At 37.0% G+C, this 24,305-nt stretch overlaps 1 protein-coding gene across 1 annotated transcript; it reads left to right on the forward strand.

The window, feature by feature from the left end:
- Positions 1-13: 13 nt before the first annotated feature.
- PTEN (phosphatase and tensin homolog) lies at positions 14-23,315 on the forward strand. The gene is made up of 6 exons (XM_027587595.2): positions 14-161; positions 276-433; positions 9,164-9,305; positions 14,044-14,210; positions 16,978-17,202; positions 19,795-23,315. The coding sequence occupies exons 2-6, from the start codon at positions 428-430 to the stop codon at positions 19,978-19,980; spliced, it is 726 nt and encodes a 241-aa protein (XP_027443396.1). The 5' UTR covers positions 14-161; positions 276-427; the 3' UTR covers positions 19,981-23,315.
- The last annotated feature ends 990 nt before the right edge of the window (positions 23,316-24,305 follow it).

Genomic DNA, 24,305 nt, shown 5'->3' on the forward strand with positions numbered 1-24,305 from the left:
GCTGACCAAACCGTGTGCTGTTGTGTTAGTGATGCCCAAATAATACCTGAGGCTTTGAGGGCTGCAGAGAAGTCAGAGGACAACTGATACCTCCTCTACAGAAGCATGTTTCTGAGAGCAGAATAACTGCCAGAGGGAAGGAAGAGTCCTTCTTATATTCGGTAATTTAGAAGGCAACTCTGTTACACTTCCCTAGGAGTCATTCCTTTGCAGATTTGGTCCTTTTACTTCATGAGTGAAGCAGGCTGTCAGCAGCTCCCTGTCCTGCCCCCCAGGAGAGCCTGGTGCAGCTGAACTCCTCCCAGGGCTGGTTCCTGTCTAGTCCTGTGCTTCAGGCTGTCTGCACTTAACACTTACGTGTCAGAATGGGAACGAACTCACAGCATTTATTGTAAACTATGAATAAAAGAGTTAAAGCATCCTACTAATGCTGGTAAGTATATATTTTGGAAAGATACCCCAAATTTCTGAATTCAGAGGCAAACTTTTGTTACATGACAAACTTACCCAGAATTTCTGCTGCTCCTCTCTCTTTTCCGTTGCCTTCCCCCTTCTAGAGTGGTGGCAGGTAAAGTAAGCATTAATCTTTATTTTCTTTGATTAAACTTTTAGGAAAAATACTTGACCTTTTGGTTTCTTTTTTGTTTTGCTTTCAAAGCAATTATTAGAGATAAAATTCATATATAGTATGATCTCTGTACATGGGTTCATTAGCTTATCTGTAATGAAGACTTGAATTTTCTAGAAATAATAAATATTAACTTTATTCTAAGTGATCCCAAGAAGAGGAGATTTTCTAGTTTCTCTGAGGAATGAATTTTTATGTCCTAATCATATAGTCAGGTTACTTTTTTCTAGTTACTTTTTTCTAGTTACTTACTAAATTTCCCCATATGGTAACCAATACAATGTTCTATTTTTTCTCCTCACTTAAACTGTAATTCTTCTCACTTTCAGTAAAAACAAAACAAAAAGAACTCCTTATATAACATTCTAATTTTTCTAACACATTAATTCTTCTGGGCTAAACTGTGTCCCTCTAATGCATGGTATTTACGCCTGTTAGACAATCTATATATTCATAAAGTTATATATAAGGTTTTTATACCTTGAAGGACTTTAGTAATGATTTAGTTCAGACCTGTTCTAATATAAATGATCAAATAAACATATAAAGATCAGTCTGTCCTAGGTCATTGTCTGTGTAATGACTCAAACCTGTCTCCTAACCTCAAATCTAGTATTTTTTCTACAGTACTGTGTTCGCCTGTCCAGATTATTCTTCTGCATTATTTTGATCCCCAGAGTAGAAATAGAAACTTAAAAAAGAAAAAAGTAGCTATATTATACTCTGTCTCAGTTTCCACTCACAGAAGCCCAACTCAAAAGAGCATAAATACAAGGAGACATTTATATTGGCTTATATAACCTTAAAACCTCTGGCTCGGACTTAGATGCTTAATAGGTGTCGGTGAGCTCTCTCTCAGCTCTCTCCTTTGCTCTGTATGTGCTTTCTCTTCAGGCAGTCTCCTTGCAAATAATAGCAAGGTGTATGACTCCTAGCAGCCCCAGGGTTACATCCTGGCTACTTTAGCAACTGCAGGAGGAAGAGAGCTACAGTTTGAGCAAACATTCCTAGATTAGGTTCTGATTTACCTGGATTAGGGCATGTACCCATCCCTGAACCAAACATTCTGGACGTATATCTGATACTGAAGAATAGAGCCCATCCCACCTCCGTAAAACCACAGAGGGAATGATAGCTTCCCACAGGGCAAAGGATGCTGTGTGGAGAGAACTGTGCCAGGTGTCCGCTTTGTATTATTCTGAAGGATTCTGTGATTCATGCAGCACTATTGTTGATACATTACTTACCATTAGTTTCATGGAACTGAAGCACTGTAATACTCTAAACTTTGGAGGGTCTTCATAGGTGGGAAAAATAGTGCTCAAACAGGGTGTGACTTCTTTCATATGACCTTGTTAGTTTGTGTGCTGTTAGTAAAACCCAGGACATCGGAGTATAAAGTTCTAGAATCAGAGTCACATTTAGGTTCAGGTCCTGGTTTTGAACAGGATAATTATGTGCCCTGGGACTGTTTTCTTATCCTTGAAATAGAGGTGATAATATTGGTCTTATAAAGTCGTGGTAGTATCGGGGATATATGTAAAATGTCTGGCACTTAGCTTAATGTACAGTAACTACTGCTATATGTCATCATGGTGATAATAACCATTCCTGAGAGCTATATTTCTCCCTTTGTTGAATTACTTTCCTGTAATAATCTTGTTGTGAACATTCTGAAACATAGATTTTCAAGATTCAAGCAAACATTATTATTTTAAAACATCGACATTATTTCTGAGTTTAGAAGTGCCAGTGGAAAGTTTACTGAAGTAGAAAATTACTTCTTTAACTGAGGAATTTAGATTGTGAATTCATCTTAGAGAAGATGATCTGAGTGAGGGTCCTGATGCACAGAATATGAGCAAAACCTTACATATCTTGTGTTGTGGTATCCAGGTGGAATTCTGGCCCGGAAGTACTATGACAGTATCCTAGGTTTGAAAGATGTGTATAACCTAAACTTCTAAGTTTCTGTTTTTAAGAGATTAATCATATAGAAAAGACTTACATAAAACAACTCAGGTTAGAAAAGTAAGTGGTTCATTAAAGATACATTGGGAAAAGGCAGATGACAGAATATCATTATCAGAGTGCGTTTACAACAAAATGTATAAAACTAGATGAAGAATGTCATTTTATATTCACACAGGGTACACTCCACAACAAAGAATTAGCAGGTATGAACTCTTATGTGCTAAACATAACATCAAATACAGTAAGAAAAGCTGGAAGAAATGAAGAAAAAATTGACAGAAAAGCAGCAATAATAGGAATCTTTAATAATACTTGAAGATCAAGAAGGCACACAAAAAGAAATATAGATGGCTTGAGTAATATAATAAAAAATAGCCCATAAAATGTATCTTTTTTCTTTTCTTTTTTTGTCGTCTGTAAAACAGTTACCAAGATTGATAATTCATTAGGCCAACTACAAAGAAAATCTCTCCAAGTAGAAATATATAAACTCCATTCCTTGGGGTTTGATTATAAATCAATCATTCCTTGATTTATAATTCAGTATAGCTAGAGAGTTTTTAAATACATAATTTTGGCTTTTTGTCTATTTTTTTAAAGATTTCATTTATTGATTTGAGAGAGAGAGAGAGAGAGAGAGAGTGTGTGTGTGTGTGTGTGCAAGTGGAAGGGGAGCAGAGGGAGAGGGAGAGGGACTCTCAAGCAGATTCCACACTGAGCCTGGAGTCCGATGCGGGTCTCAATCTCATGACCCTGAGATCATGACCTGAGCCGACACCAAGAGTTGGACGCTTAACCGACTGAGCCACCTAGGTACCTCCAGCTAGAGATTTTTAAAAAACGTTTAATCAAATCATATCAACCATTTGGAAATTTAAAACTAGTTACTTAAATAATTTGGGGTCAGTGGGGAAATAGAAATATATTTTAGAGATTATTAAGATAATAACCAGTAGGAGAGAGGGATTAATAAAGACGAAAATATAAATTGTGAATTAACAAGCAGTAAACCATTTGAACTAATAATTTCAAACACAGATTGTATGAAATTGCCAATAAAACCAATACATGTCTTTTAAAGTTCTTTTCAAGGAAAAAGAAGAGAAAGGGGAAACACAGATTATACATTAAGTTTGAGAAAGGTGATAGAACTACACTGTGGAGGTAACTAAAAATTATATTTTGGTCTGTGCTAATGAATTTGAAAATTTCAATGGGACATAAGCAATTTTCAATGAACATCGTTGCTTCAAGGTGAAATCCAAAATTTGAACAGACCATCCAAGAATGAAAATGTGTAGGAGCCCTCACAATGTACCTAATCTGAATTGTATTTCAGGTGGCTGCTGTCAGACCTGGAAGTGTTGAATAATTCTGTTATCTAAGTTGGTCTAGGTGTTAGAAAATCTGTAAAACTTCCCAGATGACTGCTTGCAGATTAATGCCCTTAATCTGATAAAGATAGCATACTTTAAAAACAGCAAGTATAATATGGGAGAAATTAAATACTTCGGTTTGGCCAGAAGTAAAAGCACATTCAAGGGAGTTGTGCGAGGTAAGAGTGGAAAAGAGGTTGGGCTGTATTTCTATGTTGTTATGGAATTACAGTGTGTGATGAGTTTTCTTATTTGAGTAGTCGCTGGGAAACCATTTAGTATTTTGAATTGTTAGTGTGATTCATCTTATTTTATAAGTTAATTGAAGAGTGGGTATAAAAAATAGATTGGAGAATAGATAAATCAGAGGCTGCTAATCATTTGGCTGTTGCAAAATTGCAGGAGGTGATTGAACTAGAATGGCCACAGAAAACTAGAACTGGTATTTTGAGAGGTATGTCACTAAGTCTGGATTTTGGCATCTGAGTAGATGTGTAGAAATCTAAGAGCGTCCTAAATGAACTTAACCGCTGGTGTGCTTTCTGTGTGTGTGTGTGTGTGTGTGTGTGTGTATGTCTATATGTATGTATGTATGTATGTATGTATGTACTGTATATAGATGCCAGGTAGTTGATCTGCTGACCAATCTCTGCCTTTATTCTGCGGCCTGAGCCTTTGCTGTAGTGCTGGGATGTCCTTACTCCTCTCTTCTGTAACCCTGGGTAGATCGCTACTCCCTCTCCGATTGTTTCCTTTACTCTAGCAGGAAGAAGATGTAGCATCAGTGATTGAGTATAAACTCTTGAGTTGGAGTACTAGGGTGAACCTTAGTTCCATTACTTATAAGAGGTGTGACCTTACCTCATCTATAAAATGGTGTTACCAATAATACCCACTTCATGAATACTAAATTATACCTAATGAAAGTACTTAGAGCAGGGCAAAGAACATGGTAACAGTTCAATAACCAGTAGCAGTGATGGTATTAGAAGAGGTTTTGGGCTCAGATGCTGGGGAAAATAGTGAATATCATGAATAGAAATAACAGCTTGGTCCATGCAAGAATAGGAAAGCTTCATTTTTTACATATGTTGTGTTTTAAGTGGTTCTGAAATTTCAGGGTAGAATTGTCCAGCCAAGTATTAGAAATTCTGGACTGGGAGTTGGAGATAAAGTCGTACTGAGAGACACAGGCTTCGGAGTTAATGTGTAAGATTGATAATTAAACTACTACAACAGAGAGGATTGACAAAGAGGGGCTCGCTCAGATCAGATTTCCGAGGTATGCTCACATTTAGGGAAAGAAGTGAAGAGATAGCCAGTAAAGGTAGGAGAAAACCTTCGAGAGTGTGTTCTAAGATAGAGGCAGGGAATTTTCAAAATGGCAGCAAAAAATGATTCAGGATGAGACTAAGAAAATAGTAGGAAATGACTGTTAGTGACCATTAAGAACTAATGACCATGGGGCGCCTGGGTGGCTCAGTCGTTAAGCGTCTGCCTTCGGCTCAGGTCATGATCCCAGGGTCCTGGGATTGGGCCCCGCATCGGGCTCTCTGCTCCCGCAGGAAGTCTGCTTCTCCCTCTCCCACTCCCTCCTGCTTGTGTTCCCTCTCTCGCTGTGTCTCTCTCTGTCAAATGAATAAATAAAATCTTTAAAAAAAAAAAAAAAGAACTAATGACCATTAAGAAATCAGCCTCATGATAACAGATTCCCATGAGCTAAGGAGCAGGAGCTTACCTTTCAGAGTTTGTTTAGATAGAGAAGGAGGGTGACAATTTGAGAGAGATACAAGATTTGGGGAGAGTGTGCATTTTTGGTCCTTGAATTGTTTTGGATCAAGGACAAGGGTTACCTGAGCTGATTATTAGGAGGAGACAGGTAAAAGAAAGACAAATGCCAGAGAGGGGATAATTAATAGAGCACTTGCCAAAATGGAACCTAGGCGAACGTGCAGAGGCACTTTTATAAAATATCAGGAGTGAAAAAATGTTAAGATGGGAGAAGGGAATTTTGGGAGTGCCCACACCGGATGACCTCAGGGTTCCCAGTGAAGTAAGAGCTACATTCATTGAGGGTGATGTCTGTCTGGGACAGGAGAGAAAGACAGGTGGGTTGAACAGAGTGCAGAAGTCATCACTCAGTTTAAGGTTTGGAATGAAAGAGATTGGGAGTCGTAGGTGAGACTGAGTAAAGGCATTAGACCTTGGGAGGAGCACCACACATCTTCCCGGGCCCCCTCCTTGTCTGTGAACATAAGGAATTGAAGAAGTACTGGTGGCCTTTTGAAATGATGGCCAGGAATGTGGCATGAAGTCGGCCTGAAGAAGGCCAAGTGTAGCTAAGATTAGAATGTTTTAAAAGTTACCCCTGGAAAAAAGGTTAAGAATATAAGTAATTTTCTTTGCATTTAGAGTGGAAAAGAAGAGTCATCAATGGTAGATGGTGGATAATTTGGCGGACAGTTATAGACCAGTTTCGCTTAAATGTTCTTGGTTAATTTAAGTGAAAAATGGAAATTTTGAAAATGTAGTTATTTTTCAATCTCCAAGAGCTTTGACGTTCAGCCCTCTTTTCATATTTATAAAATAAATTTTTGAAGATCATTAAAATGTTCATTTCTTAGGTATTAAAAAATTATTAAGTCTTTATAGTCAAAATGCTGTAGGTAGAACATGCACATAAACTATTGTTTTCAGTATATGCATTCAGGAAATAAAATATTTGAAGAGTTATAAATTGCATTGTCAATTTAGTATGGGAGTTGTATTCATTTTATTTCAAAATTTAGATTACAGTATGATTCATTGTACCATTAATTTAGTTTGAGTAAGTGTGCATTGTGGTCATGAGAGATGAGATAAGAGTAAAGGACACACTAATGCCGGTGGTCCGTACATATTTGAGACTTCAAACTCTGTTATTTCTGTGAATCTGAATGCATTGTATTTGAGGGCGCTGCTAGGTAGGAATTGCAAAGTTAAGCTACAGAAGCTGAATTATGCATAATTTGATAGGAAGAGAATTATTTAATTAAATTTAAATTGTGCTTTTCAGTGTTTTTCTTTGAATTATGTCAGTAATTTTGTTCAGCTTATATTACACACAAATTATTCATCCATTATTGACATCTAGTAGATTCATACATTCTTTCATTATACATTTGCCTCGCGCTTTTTGGTAAGGATTAACTCAGTATATAAAAAACTGCATTATAGATGTGCTACCAATCACTTGCTACTTGAGAAAAATTAAAGCTTTGGAAACCTTTTAATTATTCATACAAACTTACACCAAGAAGATAAAGAGGAAAAAAATCATCTCTCATTCCACTAAACCCCAACAAATAACTTGGCAGCTTCGTCTTATTATACACTCCCATTGGTTTAATTTTTTGAATTTTTAATTTAATTTTATTTAATTTTTAGACTAAATCATAAATTCACATGGTTCAAAAAAGGTTCCTTCCTGCCCAGCCATCGTCCATCTGCTATTCTCCTCCCACCTGCACAAAGCAATTGTGTTTTTTATCTTGATAAATATGAAAAGTTGTTTATTGAAGTAGCATTAAATAATGTGATACAGTACACCATTTTAAGTTTAAACACTTTTTATTAATAATGATTTTTAACATTAGTTTTTCTAGGAGCTTTTCACAGTAATACTATTTCACCACCGTTTCTTTTAAGAAAATACTGTACACAGAACCAAAATTCCAGTTCTTCCAAATTATACTTCAAATGTGGGTAGGATTTCTAAAACTGCTAACTAGGATTTGTGTAACATTTTGTAGGTTTAGCATGCTTTTGTGTAACTGCATTTAGTGTTTACTCCTCATGAGAATCCTGTGAAGAAGACAGGGTAGGTATTAATTGTCTTCATTTTCCTGAGGAAACAGATTAGAGTTGGTGTTTCGACTGTCTAGCTTTCAAATCCAAGTCTTCTGATTGCGTGGTCTGTGCACTATAGCCAGAATCTTAAATCATTTGTCCTTATTTGAAATGGCTTTTATCCATTTTTTGACATTTTATGTATTTTTTAATTGTAATGAGATCATGCTAAGCTTTAAAAAAAAAACCAAAAAACAAAAAACAAACCTGAGAATACTAGAGTGAATACCTGTTTACCTGCCATTCTATATATCTGTCTTTAAACTCACATTAACATACTTTATACTTTCTATTAGAGGGAAGAAAAGCATTTGTGTCCAGACTGTTTAACACATGGGGAGATTGAGATGCCAGTAATAACTTAAAAATATTGCAAATTCTTTTTTCTCTTGAATATACTTTTAAGCTTTCTGTAAGTCACTTTTAACTGTCAGACGTCTTCATGTTACTACTCGCCTTCTATTTCTAAGTGAAATGCTTGAATTTTCCTGAAGTTACACACATCCTAGGAAAGGAGACTTCAGACCTCATTTATTCAGCAGCATTAATGAACCGCATGGCTGCACACACTAGATTTCTAATAGTACATGAATTTTATATATATTTTTAGCATTTGTAATACTGAAATTTCCTCAAACGTTATGTATATCCCTGGTTTCTTCCGCAAAGAGATATTATGTAGCTTGGGGACATCTCTTAAGTACCTCTGTTATAGAATTCTTGCATACATTTATGCCAGCCACATATTCCTGTTTTTATGGGGGCGTCCAAGGCCATCATTTTTTGCTGGTGCTATTTCTGTCTCTTAAAGGCACTATGCCTTTATGTGTTCTGCTGATTCTGATAGACTTTTGCCTAAAAAATAAGTAACCAAGGTTTTGAGGAATGGTGTGTTCAATAAAAGTCCATAAATTTTTGCAGGAAGCCCTGTGTGTAAAGAGCACGGGTGTAGTGCAGATGCCTTTGACCATTATTTTGGATATGCAGAGGCCTTTGCTTACTGGGTTCGTGGGTTGGAGCATTGTGGTGACCATTGAATAAATGAGGGTATTATAATTATATTTTAAGGGAGAAAAGTTATTCTGATATTTTCCTTTGTACTGATGTTGCTCTGATTTACTCTGTTGTCGAGCTGGATTTAAATATTAATCATTTAAGGTCAAATTTCTAATGTATATATGTTCTTCAGTGGGTACAACCCAGTTACCATAACAATTTAGTAAAATAACTATAATGGAATTTTTCTTTTGAATTTGGCTTTTCTTTCTTGTTTTTTTTTTTTTTTTCTGTCCACCAGGGAGTAACTATTCCCAGTCAGAGGCGCTATGTGTATTATTATAGCTACCTGTTAAAGAATCATCTGGATTATAGACCAGTGGCACTGTTGTTTCACAAGATGATGTTTGAAACTATTCCAATGTTCAGTGGCGGAACTTGCAGTAAGTGCTCTAAATTCTCATCCTTCCATGTATTGGAACACTTTTCTGAACATAACTGGACGTTTACAGAAAAATCTAGAAAGAAATTTACCACACTTAAAATTTATGCAGGGGTATGTATTTCTGAAGTATCCAGACTAAATAAGTAGCTCAGTTGTTCAGCACATTGGGCTAAGGAAGTCAAGAGCAGTGGGTTTTAATGTCTTAGAAGCCAAATTATATTTATGAAAGAAACATTCTTTGCTGTATCCACCAAATGCAGCCTGAATTGTGACCAGATGACTAAAAAACCCATCCCAGTAGAGATCCAGCATAGAGTAGCAGTGGGATTCATTAGTTTCCTGGTGTGGGGGCAGGGACCAGTTCCTTCCTATCTTAGGAAGACTAGATAGTGGTAGTAATGGTGACAGGGACAATAGGAAGGAAGGGAAAAAGTTATAAGACATGGTGACCAGCTGAAATACGTTGAGTGAATAGGGTTGAGTCAAGGTGTGTGGAGTATTAGAGACAACCTGGATTTAGATCCAAGTTCCAGTTCTAGCTCTCTCATTACTCGACTCTGTAAACCCAGGCACACCATCTACCGGTCTTTATGTTTGCTTGTCAATAAAATGAAGATATTTTGAAATCTGAAACTTTCTCGATACGTACTAAATAGAGATCATGTCAGTGATGTCTGCCTCTTACTGATTTCTCTCTCACACAAACCACTGTGAGCCTCCCTCCGTCATTCTGATCCTGTTCTGCTTCTCTGGCGTTCTTGGGTGGAGTTCTTAGCTGGGCTGAGAGGAGCCTTAATACTTAATACTCAGACCCAAAGCAGTTAGTCAAGAGAGAATGCGTGGAAGGAAGTATTATCCAGCCCTGTAAAAGACCAAACTGTTGCTGCTTTTTTCTGTAACAGAATTTTACATTAGTTTCTGCCTTGGCAGCGATCAGTCATGTTTTCATGTTTAAGAAATATGTTTCATTTATTCAGAGTGCAATTTCATAGTTTGTAGATAAGAGACCACTACGGTATTTCTTTGAATACCTCTAATAATATTTCAGTGAGATTTTGTAATTTGTTAGTGGTTTTAGTTTTTAGTTTTAAGTTTTGCTTCTTGAAAATATTTATGTAATTAAAAAATTTCTATCCCTAAATTAACCTATACTGAGGAAATTAATTTCTTGGTGGTGTTTGTCTTTTTCAGTTAGGTGTCCTCATCAGATGTCTTCATCATATCTTTCCTGTATTCTTAGGGCTGGACACCTTTATCATAGGCAACAAATTTATGAATAGAGCATGTTATAGGCTTCTCAGAGACCTCATTGATGCTGGCGTCATCTCAGTACGACTTTTAAAGGTGCTGGGAAGAGGCCCAGCACAGGGAGTATGGTCATGGGCACTGCAGTAGTGCTCCATGGGGACAGGCGGTGGCTCCGCTGGTGGGGAGCTCAGCACAGTGTACACACTTGTGGAATCCTTGTGTTGTATGCCTGAAACTAATGTCACATTGTGTGTCAACTCTACGTCAAAAAAATCAAGTTTTTGATAACTTCTAAATGCAAGGCACTGGACTGTCAGAGGTGATTGACATAGGAACTTAACACATTCATAGAGGAGAAGGAAAAAGGAAGAAAACATTCCTGCTCTTCCTGTAGGATAAATATCAGGTGTAAGGACCAAAAGAAAGGTATAACATATTAGGGAGATAATAAAGGAAAGAGAACGTTCAGTTCAATAATCTTCCTGTGTAGTGTAATTTTTTCACATTGGCTTCTCTAGCACCAAATCTTCTATCACTTCTACTCTGCCTGCCTAGAGTTAAACATTGTGGTGGATTTTTGTTTTGTTTTTGTCTCTTTTCAGTATTTAAACTTTAAAAATTACTGACTACTGAAAACTTTTTAATCTTTACTAAGTGATTTTCTAGTTCTCCATTTATGCCCTGTGATTTCATACTGTGTCATGAAGCTGTATTATAAGTAATACATAATTGAATGGGAGGTTATATGTATAAATTATAAATGGTGTCTTCAGAAAAATAAAAGTTTTGGGGGTTGTCAGATAGTTTCATGGAGCAAGTCCAGCTCTTCTTTGAACGGTGGAGAAAGCATTCTGTTTAGATTGGCATTAAAACTGAAGGAAGTGTTGCGGGCCTGACTTGAAGTACAACAGTAGGACATGAGCTGGACCCAGGGAACAGAGTAGGGTGGGATGTGTGGCCGACTGTCAGGGGACCCTGAATGGGGATGGCAGACTTGATTTGATAGATGCTGTGGCATCAGTGACAGTTTGAGAGGCTTAGGCTCTGTTTTAAGTCTGGCTGTGTAGGAAGTGGTGATGGGGAGCCAGGGGTGGGAAGGAATCCAGTTAGCAGGACTTGCTGTAAGCCAGATGTGCTTTGCTAAGGCAATCAAATCATTGCTCTTTACTTTGCCATTTATATCTAAATATTTTGTCAATTTCGATTCTGGACACATCAATAATTCACAGAAAAGGGAAGAAGGAAAAATGAATCTCACTGAGACTTGGAGGCATGAATGTTTTTGGTTTTAAACATGTTTTGGTCAGGTGAAGGCGAGCTGTTCACATGAAGATCCTCAGTGGGTTCTTGAAAGTGTGGGTTTGAATCTCAGGTGAGAGTTAGATCTGATATTTGGGGACGCACCGGGCAATAGACGTAATAGTTAGCTAGCCCTCCGTGTAGATACGGTGTGGGGCTAGAGAGTGGGAAGGCTCGGGGAGACAGTGGGAGGGCTGAGGCCCGGCGAGCTGTGCCTTTGGGTTCAGGAGGAGGGCGGGGCCAGTGAGGAAAACAGAGCAGCTTCTGCAAAGTGGTTGGGTCAGCAGCTGTTTTCTTACTGGATTATTGCCCTACTATCCCTAAATAAAGGAAAAGTTACTATACTCTTTACATCTAAAGGGGTTAAAATGTTAGTAAAAGATGGTCACCGTGATTTTTCTCTCCATACACAATACATCAATATGCGTATGTCAGAACAATTGAATCCTGGCTTGTTGACCAGGTATTGACTTGTCCTTTCTTTAGAACATATCAGTCGTATCAAAGAGAAAATACCTGACTTGTGTCTCAGAAGTCTGCAGAACTGTACTGATGTTGGGCTTCTGATAAGTTAGGTCTTAGAGATCGAAGATGGGAAATTCATATTGTAAAGGAAATGATTTTCTTTAGTGATTTGAGGAAATCTTTTCCACTTATTTTTATTAAAACTTTTTAACTTAGTTTTGGGGGGTAAATTCTAAGTCACACTGATTTGTAATTAGTTTATGAATTGATTATACAGTTCTCGAATTCCTGAAGATGCACATTTTAGATGTAGTTTAATTGAAATCTGGCTTATACTGTTAATATGCCTTTTAAAGTTCTAAAATGAGGATTATCAGATTCTGAACTAGTGGAGTCTTAATAAGATTACAAGGCATTTTCATCCTGGCTGATTTTTGTCACAGCTTTGAAATCATACCTTTTTGTTTGCTTTTTCAAGCTAGAGTTTCTAGTGAAATTTTCAGAATCACATAGTCTTGTAAAATGGCTCGCTGTACTTTGAACCATTAGTCAAGGATGCGGCAATTATTGACAGATTGTTAGTGTGATGTTTCCCCTTTTGGGAGTGCCCTTTTTCTTGTGATAAATGCCTCACAGATTCATATTAGAAAAACCCAACAGGCTGTTATCAAACCTGCTGTTTATTATGTGAATGCTGATGCTGCTTTAGATACTGCGCAGATGAGCCGGTATGTGTTTATTAAACTAGAAAGTGCATCTAGCTTGGATAAGCCTTTTGCCTTTTTCTCACTTGTTGGTCACATTTGTAAACAATGTGAAACTTCTTTTTGCATCTTTAAGGATGATGCCTTTTAGTGTTGAGGATTTTATGCCTGTTTTTATATATGTGTATATTTTATACATAAAAATATATGAAATATACATGAAATTTTTCATGTACTTTTTGCAAGCTTGGGATTTTATTTCTCAATTGTCTTGGCATATTTCCTTCAAGACCCACTTCTTATTCATAAGGTTAATCACTAAAACATATAATCCTTTCCTTTATTTTAAAACAGAGGCCAAAGCCAAAATACTTGTTAATGAAAATGGAGTGTGTTTTGGAGGGAGGGGGATTTTGCTGCAGTTTGTACTTGAGTCTGTTGTATTTCTTTGCAGACATTTCAAATCTCTTCCTGTTTCTCATGATGAAGGCTTTATATCCCTTTAAGAAATAAAATGTGAGCTATAGGTAAAATAAATAAATAATCGTTAATATTTTTATAAATATTGAGTCTTGTGTTTATGGAATAAATAGATTATATTCTTATGCATCTTGTGAACATGTAATGATTTGTATTTTGTGGGTTTTGTTATGTGGTAGAGACATTAAAATACTGCAGCAAATATCTATTTTTAAAGTTACTTTTTACGCAGTTCATAGATGTGCCAGAAAATTATTTTAGCATTTTAATTATAAATCTAATTTATATTGGATTTTTAACATTTTAATGTTAAAGTTTTGCTGTTATTGTAGTGCCGGAAGTCTACTGTTGGACTGATTATACTTTTTGACCTTTTTGTTTTGTTTTGTTTAAATACTGATTTGTTTTAGATCTGGGTTACAGATGCAGAATCACTAATTTGTGTGTATTGCTAACATTAACTATTAAAATGGTTTTTGACTGTTTGACATTTGAAGGCATTTCCTGTCAAGTGATGCTAACGTGTGTTTAACCATGCAGATCCTCAGTTTGTGGTCTGCCAGCTAAAGGTGAAGATCTATTCCTCCAATTCAGGACCCACACGACGGGAAGACAAGTTCATGTACTTTGAGTTCCCTCAGCCTTTGCCTGTGTGTGGTGACATCAAAGTAGAGTTCTTCCACAAACAGAACAAGATGCTAAAAAAGGTTTGCACTTTCCTTTTATTGGGAAGAATTTCCAAAATCGCCATACTCTGAACAGTAACCTCAGATCTTTTGCTTAAAATATTTGGTTAGGCAGAAATCATTCTGTAAGGAGAGCTTACAGGATAATATTTTGTGACTGACCATCTAATGAATTATAACTGGTTGTCTGTTAGATCTGCACATGCTTTGCTTACTGTAACACTGATGAGCCATTATAATGGTAAAAAATCTTATTAGAGGAAAAGTCCTTATGTCATTGTAATTTGAGATGAACTTTCTTTAAGTTGGGTTATGCAGAGAAATTTCATAAAAATATTAAAGATTACATACCCCATTAAATCAGTTACTGTCCTTTTAGACAGGATGATCAGTTACCGAGGAAAAGTTAGCAAGGGGCCATGAGTTTGTAAAAAACTTCATCTATATGTATAAATAAGGTCTGTTCCATGGTCTTGTGTAATGACACAGACCACTTTTCCCCCATTTTGGTTTATGTTTCCTGAGACTACATCATTTTATATTTAGCTTTCTCAAATTTATTGAATTATTGCGAATTTTAGTTAGGAGAGTGATAAAGTATGCAAAAGAAGTAATAAAACATGTATTAAAAATGTATTAAATATGCAGCTTTTGAAAGTTAGTGAGGTTTGCATATTACTGAGCCATAGTTAGAGAATTCAAGAGCTCATTCTTAAACTATCTTGGTCTAAAATACTAAGTATGAATATTTAAGGTGAGTGCACTTAAGGTGCAAAATTTGGGGTAGTCATGAACAAAAATAGTAGCTTTGTATGTTGTTACTGCCTCATTAAACGTATTGCGAATCTTTAGACATTCTCAGTAATGGGACTGATTTAGTTTTCCTGATATTTAGCTTTAAAAAAAAAAAGAAGAGGAAGTTTCATTTGTTACAAAAATTTTAAACTCTACCTTGACTTATCTGAAGAAATACAATTTCCTATATCCAGAATCCGCATAGCTGGGAAATTACAAAATGTTAAACTGGTTTTTTCACTGGAAATGCATTTCCTACCTATTCTATGTAAATGATAGTTAAATATATCTCGATAACTTTGGAAAGTAATTTTTCAGTAGTCCAGGGAGCGTTAGCCAGTGTTTAAGTATTTTTTCCCTTCTATTCATTATAGGACTGGTACATGTAAAGTTTTATTTATTTTTTTAAAAAGCATTTATTTGTTTGTTTATTTATTTTTTTAACATGGGGCTTGAATCCATGACCCTGAGATCAAGAGTCACACGCTCTACCAGCGGAGCCAGCCAGGTGCCCCTAAAATTTTATATTTTACTTTTAAAAATAGGCACCTGCATCACTGTCTCCCTATACCTTTAGGAGTGCATAAGTTCTTATTTTCAGTTATCATCTGTACATTACTTTAATACATATAAAATTGAAGATTAGATTAGTATTTGTAATACATCTATATCTGAGATTACTTTACATATATTTCTATTTTATGTGATTCTCCCTGCCTGTTATAAATGTTGCTGTGATTTAAACAAAAACAGGTTTAATATAATCAGTACCTATACAGAATCCACATTTTTGGAGATTTAAATAGTACTAGCTTATGTTCTTCTGACTCTAAGTAAGCAAAAAATAGCTTTGCTAAAATAATTAAAATTAACAAATATGTTTTTTTAAAGTCTTATATGTGAGATTGCTAGGTACTGTTAAAAGATAAAAAGACAGTTAAATGTAAGATACTTAAGGGTCTTACCATCTTCCTGGGAAAATAGCAAAACTCGAAGGTAAATTAGAATAAAAAAGTTACTGGCAATTTAAGGCACCAGATAAGATGTCACAAAGCTGCACATCATTCACTGTCACGTGATCCATGTAGGCCAAATTCCAGTCATTAAGAGAAGAGAGAGAGAGAACATTTTCTTGTGTTGGTCAAGAAAGGTTTGAAGTGATGCACTTCTGATGTGTTTTTTGATTAACAGGACCTTGTATTATTTGTAAGGAGTAATTTTTTAAAAATAGGCATTTTATAACAAGTCAGAATTGCTTGTCTTCCTTCCCCCATATTCTGAACATTTTCAGACACACATATTGTCATGTAGGAAACTGGAGCCACTTAGAGTTTGTATTGCTTCTGAAGTAGAAATGGATCTGCCTTGCTTCATCGGGAAGTTGTGCTGACATTTCAAGAACTTTTGTTAAAGTAAATTTTGTAATGGATAGATTTTTTTAAAGATTTTATTTATTTATCTGAGAGAGAGAGAAGGATTCTGTAGGGGTTGCAGAGGGAGAAGCAGACTCCCCGCTGAGCAGGAAGCCCGACGTGGGGCTCAGTCCCAGGACCCTGAGATCATGACCTGAGCTGAAGGCAGATGCTTAACCGACTGAGCCACCCAGGCGCCCCTGAAATGAATAACTCGGTGAAACAGAACATTAAACCCATTTTCATATACACATACATACAAAGTCAAACATTTTTTTAAAGCTTATATTAGACAAGAAAGGAAAAATTTTACCTAAGGTTTTAAAACAAAAGTAAGTTATCTTAGAACTTGTGGAATTACATTTTTGGTCTAAAATTTGAACAAAAGAATAAATGTATGTGAATTAGATACAACAGATAACCCACAGCTTGCCAAATACAAGTCTGTATGTTTGTCTTTATTCAGACTATCAAATGACATGTGGCTTATTTTATTGACTTCTTGGGGCAAATGTTGAATATAGGTGATATATTTTCTTCTCTAAAAAAATTTAAAATTTGTCTTTTTTTTTTTTTTAAAGGACAAAATGTTTCACTTTTGGGTAAACACATTCTTCATACCAGGACCAGAGGAAACCTCAGAAAAAGTAGAAAATGGAAGTCTATGTGATCAAGAAATTGATAGTATTTGCAGTATAGAGCGTGCAGATAATGACAAGGAATATCTAGTACTCACTTTAACAAAAAATGATCTCGACAAAGCAAATAAAGACAAGGCCAACCGATACTTTTCTCCAAATTTTAAGGTCAGTTAAAAACATTTTGAGGAATTAGTGGGTGGCTCTGTGTGTGTGTGTGTGTGTGTGTGTGTGTGTGTGTGTGTTTAAATGTATAGCTGATGAAGGACTTGCGTGACTAAGTTTTAAATTAAATTAGGTATTATGTAGAAGCAATATTTCGGTATCAGTAAGGTGAGTTTCTAACATAGATGCACACAGAGTCAAAAAAGGCTGCTTTTCTCCACCCCCCGCTTCTTTGTTGTTGTTTGGTGAAATCTGGGGCACGGGTTTGGAAGGGGAATTCAGTTTATGGGATATGAAGTAGGAATGGGGGAAGAAAGGAGTAAAAGGGAACGCAGTCATTTGGGAATGATTCACACGGAATGTTCTTAACTGTTCCTGCTTTTGCCCCCTTCCAGTTTATCCTCAGCTCCTCAGAGTGGTCTTAAAATAAGCGTGATTGTGTCGCTCTTGTCTATACTTTTTAAAGACCCTGTGGTTTTTTGGTATGACCCACACAGACCTACCTAACTGAGCGCAGGCTCACCTCCTACATGAGCTCTAGCCACATTCTCCTCCTGCTCCGAGATTCACCCATGCTGGCAGTTTTCAGTTCTTCCAGATGCTAAGCTCCTTCTGCCTGCAGGCTTTCCAGTTCTTTTTCTCTCCCTGTACCTCTGCACCTTCTGCCTGCCCCTTGCCTTTCCCGCATTTGGCTACCTTTCCGTGTCGTAGCCTTCTCTTCAGTCTTGGTGCTCGGAAGCCCTCTCCGATCATTCTTTTGTGTTACTCCCTTTCTAAAGCCCTGTCTACTTCCTCATATTATGGAGTTATTTGGGTCGTTACTTTTATCTGTATGTGATGTGTGTACGTATTTCTATTCCTGTGCATTGATAAGAAATTTCCAGGTAAAAAAAAAAAAATCTGATTTGTCAATATTTCCAAATGGTAGTTTGCCCTTTTTTCCTTCCCCTTTCTGGTTTCTCCTTCTACCTGCTTTTCCCCCTTCCTTTCACCATACCTTCCTTTCTCTTTTCAAAAATTCTCTCTTACTTGTTTTGCCTCATTCCATCTTTATAATATGCAGCAGGCCTACCCATAGCTGATAAGTATAAGAATACTGTGAGTAATCCTAAAAATAAGGGGGAGGCTACATATATTTTAAGTGAAAATAAATCAAATATTAAGTGCCATTAGATCTTACATTTCTTTTAAGTGGTTAGAAGTGTCTTTTAGAATCCACGGTTTCCATTGACTGTGTTTTACCTAAGTCTGCATTTTCCTTAATTGTTAGCTTTTATAGTGTGACTTCCTCTAGTTTTATTGTTTTTTGTTTTAATTTTACAAGAATATGTATTTGTGATTACAAATAAAAACTGTTTCAGTTATCAGTAAACAAAGCCTATGGTAAGTGCTTATGAACAAATGAAGCAGAGGTGGGAGAGAGAACGATCTTGGTGTGGGTTTTAGCTGGGTAATTAAGAGAAGGCCTCTGTAGCAGGTGACGTTTAATCAGAGGCCTAAATGAAGTGAGTGAGCTGTACGAATACCCGGGACAGGAGGGAAGGACAGATAGAAAAGCCCTGAGCCAGGAATGATTCTCCCATGTTTGAGGAGCCGTAGATAAGCAGTCGTTTTGACTAGATCACATCAGTCTGAGTGTGAAGACATTGGTGTGTTTTCAGCCCAGGAGGGATGTCGTCTGAATTTTGTCTTTAAAATGTGGCCTGGAGAGGAGGTAAGAACGGAACTGGGAGGTGAGGTGAGAAGCTGCTGCTGGGGTTTAACGCAGACGAGAGGTGGTGGCTGCTTGGACTAGTGTGGCGGCAGTGGGCGCAGTGAGAAGCTGTCAGAGGAGGGAGAGAAGGCATCCTGCAGGTGGACCCGAAGGGATCCGCTGATGGAGGAAGACGAGAGGAGGATAACGGGGGGGGGGGGGGGGTTGGCTGTAGATAGAACAGAAGGAGCAAGAGCGTTCACGGCCGATCTGATTGAAGCCTCCCATGCGCTGCTGGCCGCCCTTCTGGGCCTTAGCTTCCTCTGCTTGGAGATGGAAATACCTGCCTCGTTGAGCTGTTTGCAGTTCTCTCGGCACTGCCTGTAATGGACACCACTGTCTGATGTTCTTAACCTTTAAGGGCTAACGGGATCCTGAACATCACTGTTGGTCAGTGTTTTTATAACGTAGTACTTTGTTTTTGTTTAGTAGTATTTGTATCAGAAGATACACTGAGGCTCAGACAGGTAGTAAGTGCAGTATTCTTTTGGAACTCAGGTATTTGTACGTGGAATTTTGTGATTGAAAATATCTTTTGTAAACGGCCAATGAACTTCAGCCTTAGGGCATTTCTTTTGCAGAATTATTTAGTTAATGCTTGCAGCTTATGCTTACTAAAGACTAGCATATTAACATCCCAGTGTATCTTTTCAGTGGGTAACAAGAAAACCTAGGAAATCCGAAGAAGAGGGTCATCTAAAAGATAGCTGCCTTTTCAAGATCCTATTTGTCATCGCATTTTTAAAAAAAATGAATCTGCTAAAAATACGTATCTTTACTAAGTCATTTAAGATTAGTCGGATTTCTGGATTTCCCCCTTAAACCGCCTGCTTCTTCTCCAGGTGAAGCTGTACTTCACGAAGACGGTAGAGGAGCCGTCAAATCCCGAGGCTAGCAGTTCAGCCTCTGTGACGCCGGACGCTAGTGACAACGAACCTGATCATTACAGGTACTCGGACACCACTGACTCTGATCCAGAGAATGAGCCTTTTGATGAAGATCAGCATACACAAATTACAAAAGTCTGAATTTTTTTTTTAATCAAGAGGGATAAAACACCATGACAACAAACTTGAATAAACTGAAATTGGACCTTTTTTTTTTTTTAATGGCAATAGGACATTGTGTCAGATTACCAGTTATAGGAACAATTCTCTTTTCCTGACCAATCTTGTTTTACCCTATACATCCACAGGGTTGTGACACTTGTTGTCCAGTTGAAAAAAGGTTGTGTAGCTGTGTCATGTATATACCTTTTTGTGTCAAAAGGACATTTAAAATTCAATTAGGATAAATAAAGATGGCACTTTCCCATTTTATTCCAGTTTTATAAAAAGTGGAGACAGACTGATGTGTATACGTAGGAATTTCTCATTTTGTGTTCTGTCACCAACTGAAGTGGCTAAAGAGTTTTGTGATGCACAGGTTCACATCCTACCCCTTTGCACTTGTGGCAACAGATAAGTTTGCAGTTGGCTAAGAGGAGTTTCTCAAGGGTTTTGCTACATTCTAATGCATGTATTCGGGTTAGGGGAATGGGGGAGTGCTCAGAAAGGGCTATCTGTCCTGCTGGACTCTGGACCATATACCATCTCCAGCTACTTCACGCACCTTTCTTTAGCATGCTACAGTTGTTAATCTGGACATTTGAGGAATTGGCCGCTGTCACTGCTTGTTGTTTTGTGCATTTTATTTTATTTTTTTTTAAAGCATATTGGTGCTAGAAAAGGCAGCTAGAGGGAGTGAATCTGTATTGGGGTGCAGGAATGAACCTTCCACAACTTCTTAAGAATCCACAAATGAAGGGATATAAAAATAATGTGGTCATAGATAAGAAACACAGCAACAATGACTTAACCATATAAATGTGGAGGCTATCAACAAAGAATGGGCTTGAAACATTATGAAAATCGACAATGATCTATCAAATACATTTTCTCAGTTGTAACGAGTGCTCCATCTCCCGTGTAATCAAGGCCAGTGCGAAAAGTCAGATGCTGTTCGTACCGACATCAGTCAACCACGTACACTTACTTTATTAGTTTTCAATCATACACCTGCTGTGGATGCTTCATGTGCTGCCTGCAAGCTTTTTTTCCTCATTGAGTATAAAACATTTTGTAATGCTGCACAGGAAATTTCAATTTGAGATTCTACAGTAAGCGTTTTTTTTTCCTTCAAAGATTTATGATGCACTTATTCAATCCAATAGCTGTCAGCCGTTCCGCCCTTTTGACCTTACACATTCTATTACAATGAGTTTTGCAGTTTTGCACATTTTTTAAATGTCATTAACTGTTAGGGAATTTTACTTGAATACTGAATACATATAATGTTTATATTTAAAAGGACATTATTTGTGTTAAAAAGGAAATTAGAGTTGCAGTAAATTTTCAACACTGCATAAATGATGAGGCATTTACTTTTTCAGTAGAAATTGTCCCACATAACGCTTTTATCGATTTTTATTGAAAGAATAGATTTTTTTTTTTTTAATGTGCAGTGTTGAATCATTTCTTCATAGTGCTAGACTTAGGACTAGGGCTTCAATTTCACTTCTTAAATATCGTATATTTGATATGCCCAGACTGCATATGATTCTAAGCAGAATACAACTACTATTGTAAAGCTAATGTGAAGATACTATTTAAAAAGAAGTTTTTTCCCCCAGAAATTTGGTGTCTTTCAAATTATACACTGACCTTGAAACATTTGAATATCCAACCAATTTACTCCTTAATGGTGTAAAATCTCATTTTCAATAACTTATTGGTGCTGAAATTGTTCACTAGCTGTGGTCTGACCTAGTTAATTTACAATACAGATTGCATAGGACCTACTAGAGCAGCATTTATAGAGTTTGATGGTTAAATAGATTAGGCAGAACTTCATCTAAAATATTCTTAGTAAATAATGTTCACATGTTTTCCATACCTCATCAGTTTCATTCAACAAATAAAATTTTTAAATTTTTAACAAAGCTCTTAGGATTTACACATTTGTATTTAAACATTGATATGTAGAGAATTGATTGACTGCTCATAAGTTAAATTGATAAAGTTAGAGACAACTATTCCTAAGATCTCAGCATTGAAATTTATATGCCACCTTATCTTTCATAAAAGCTGAAAATTATTGACTAAAATGAAAATCAACTATTCGTGTTTTGATGATAGTTATTAATACTGTTAATTTGTTACAGTTTTGGGCACGGTATATTAAAACATAATTTGTGTTGTTCCAATATGTAACATGGAGGGCCAGGTCATAAATAATGACATTATAATGGGCTTTTGCACTGTTATTATTTTTCCTTTGGAATGTGAAGGTCTGAATGAGGGTTTTGATTTTGAATGTTTCAATGTTTTTGAGAAGCCTTGCTTACATTTTATGGTGTAGTCATTGGAAATGGAAAAATGGCATTATATATATATATTATATATATATAAATATATATTATACATACTACTCTCCTTTATTTCAGTTACCATCCCCATAGAATTTGACAAGAATTGCTATGACTGAAAGGTTTTTGAGTCCTAATTAAAACTTTATTTATGACAGTATTCATAATTAGCCTGAAATGCATTCTGTAGGTAATCTCTTTGAGTTTCTGGAATGTTTTCTTACTTAGACTTTCTGGATGTGCAGCCGCTTACATGTCTGAGTTACTTGAAGGCATCACTTTTAAGAAAGCTTACAGTTGGGCCCTGTGCCATCCCAAGTCCTCTGTAGCTCCTTGCGAACTTTTTTTTTTTTTTTTTTTGCCATAATTATTACAGGGCAGTTGAATACATAGCATCCCCGTTCTTTGCTGTGGCACAGGTTATAAACTTAAGTGGAGTTTACCGGCAGCATCAAATGTTTCAGCTTTAAAAAAATAAAAAGTAGGGTACAAGTTACATGTTTAGTTCTAGAAAATGTGTGCAATATGTTCATAACGATGGCTGTGGTCGCCACAAAGTGCCTCGTGTACCTTTACATACTGTTGACGTGTCATGCATGCAGACGGAGGGGGTGGGACTGTGCTTGGGAGTGGGGGCTCTCGCCGCCGTGTCTGGCAGAGCTGCCTTCCACCCTGCCGGTTCGCAAGTTCAATCTGTTTCCATAGAGAATATATATACTCAACATTTCAGTCTGTTAAACAGCCTTACTCTGATTCAGCCTCTTCAGATACTCTTGTGCTGTGCAGCAGTGGCTCTGTGTGTAAATGCTATGCACTGAGGATACACAAAAACATGATGTGTACAGGATAATGCCTCATACCAATCAGATGTCCATTTGTTACTGTGTTTGTTAACAGCCCTTTATCTCTTAGTGTTATAAACTCCACTTAAAACTGATTAAAGTCTCATTCTTGTCATTGTGTGGGTGTTTTATTAAATGAGTATTTATCATTTGAATCGTTTAAATTTATTGACATTTGCAATAATGGGCAGCCAGATGTGATTCTCTGTAACTCCCCCCCCCCCCCCCCCGTGTCCTTCAAAGCCTGCAGTTACAAAAACATGGGCCTTTGTCAGCTTCCGAGTAGAGTGTCTGTCTACTCACGTTTAAGAGAGGCGCTTTTTTTTTTTCCTAAGGGCCTTAACACTTAATAAATTGTTTCCAGCACATTAAATAACACTCGAGTCCTGAAAAAGTTCAAGATTCTTGAAAAACTGTCTCTCCCCCCAGCCCCCACTAAGCCAGATGTGTGAAAGATAATTCCCCAGCATGGATTGGGTACTTCAGATTTCAACTTGGTGACTTTTCCATTCTTTTTGATTCCATAGACTCCCATCAGCGTATGGGAAGCCTCATCTACTCATTGTGACTTGTGCCATTTAAAAATTGATAGTCCCGAGTAGTCTAAAAGACTGTGTACTTGAGTTAACCCTGTGATTTCTGATATTCATGAAAGTTTAAAGACTAACCAAGGCATATCCTCCTTTCAACAAAGCATAGCGAGTGACAGTGCAGCTTGTACAGATGTTTGGAGAATTTGGAGAATAAAGCAGATCACGTATGTGACAGGGAGGTTCAGTGTCGTTTCAGGTTTACATTTCGTCATGTGACTTTTTTAAAAAAACAGTAAATGTGAATAATGTGTAATCATCTAAAGAAGTCTTCAAAGTGTGTGGGTATGCATGTGCTTCTGTTTTGTATTGTGAGATACACCATCCTGGAGTTTTAAGTCACTGTGTTTCATAGGAGGGTCTTGGCGATGTCTGAAACGTAGGACTTTAGAGGCAGCTTTGTTGTTCTTGCGTGTTTTCAGCACCCTGTCTTTTGAGCTAGGGTGTGCTAATGGAATGCCACCACCATTTTCACTGAGAAGTAAAAATCACCCGTGTTTAACCTGCAGGCTTCC

The sequence above is a fragment of the Zalophus californianus genome, chromosome 15 (assembly GCF_009762305.2).
Source record: "Zalophus californianus isolate mZalCal1 chromosome 15, mZalCal1.pri.v2, whole genome shotgun sequence".
Classification (NCBI taxonomy): Eukaryota; Metazoa; Chordata; class Mammalia; order Carnivora; family Otariidae; genus Zalophus; species Zalophus californianus.

Coding starts and splice junctions, on each gene's coding strand:
- PTEN (XM_027587595.2), top strand. Junction 9,306..14,043: donor GTTCAGTGGCGGAACTTGCA/GTAAGTGCTCTA, acceptor TTAACCATGCAG/ATCCTCAGTTTGTGGTCTGC. Junction 14,211..16,977: donor AGAACAAGATGCTAAAAAAG/GTTTGCACTTTC, acceptor TTTTTTTTAAAG/GACAAAATGTTTCACTTTTG.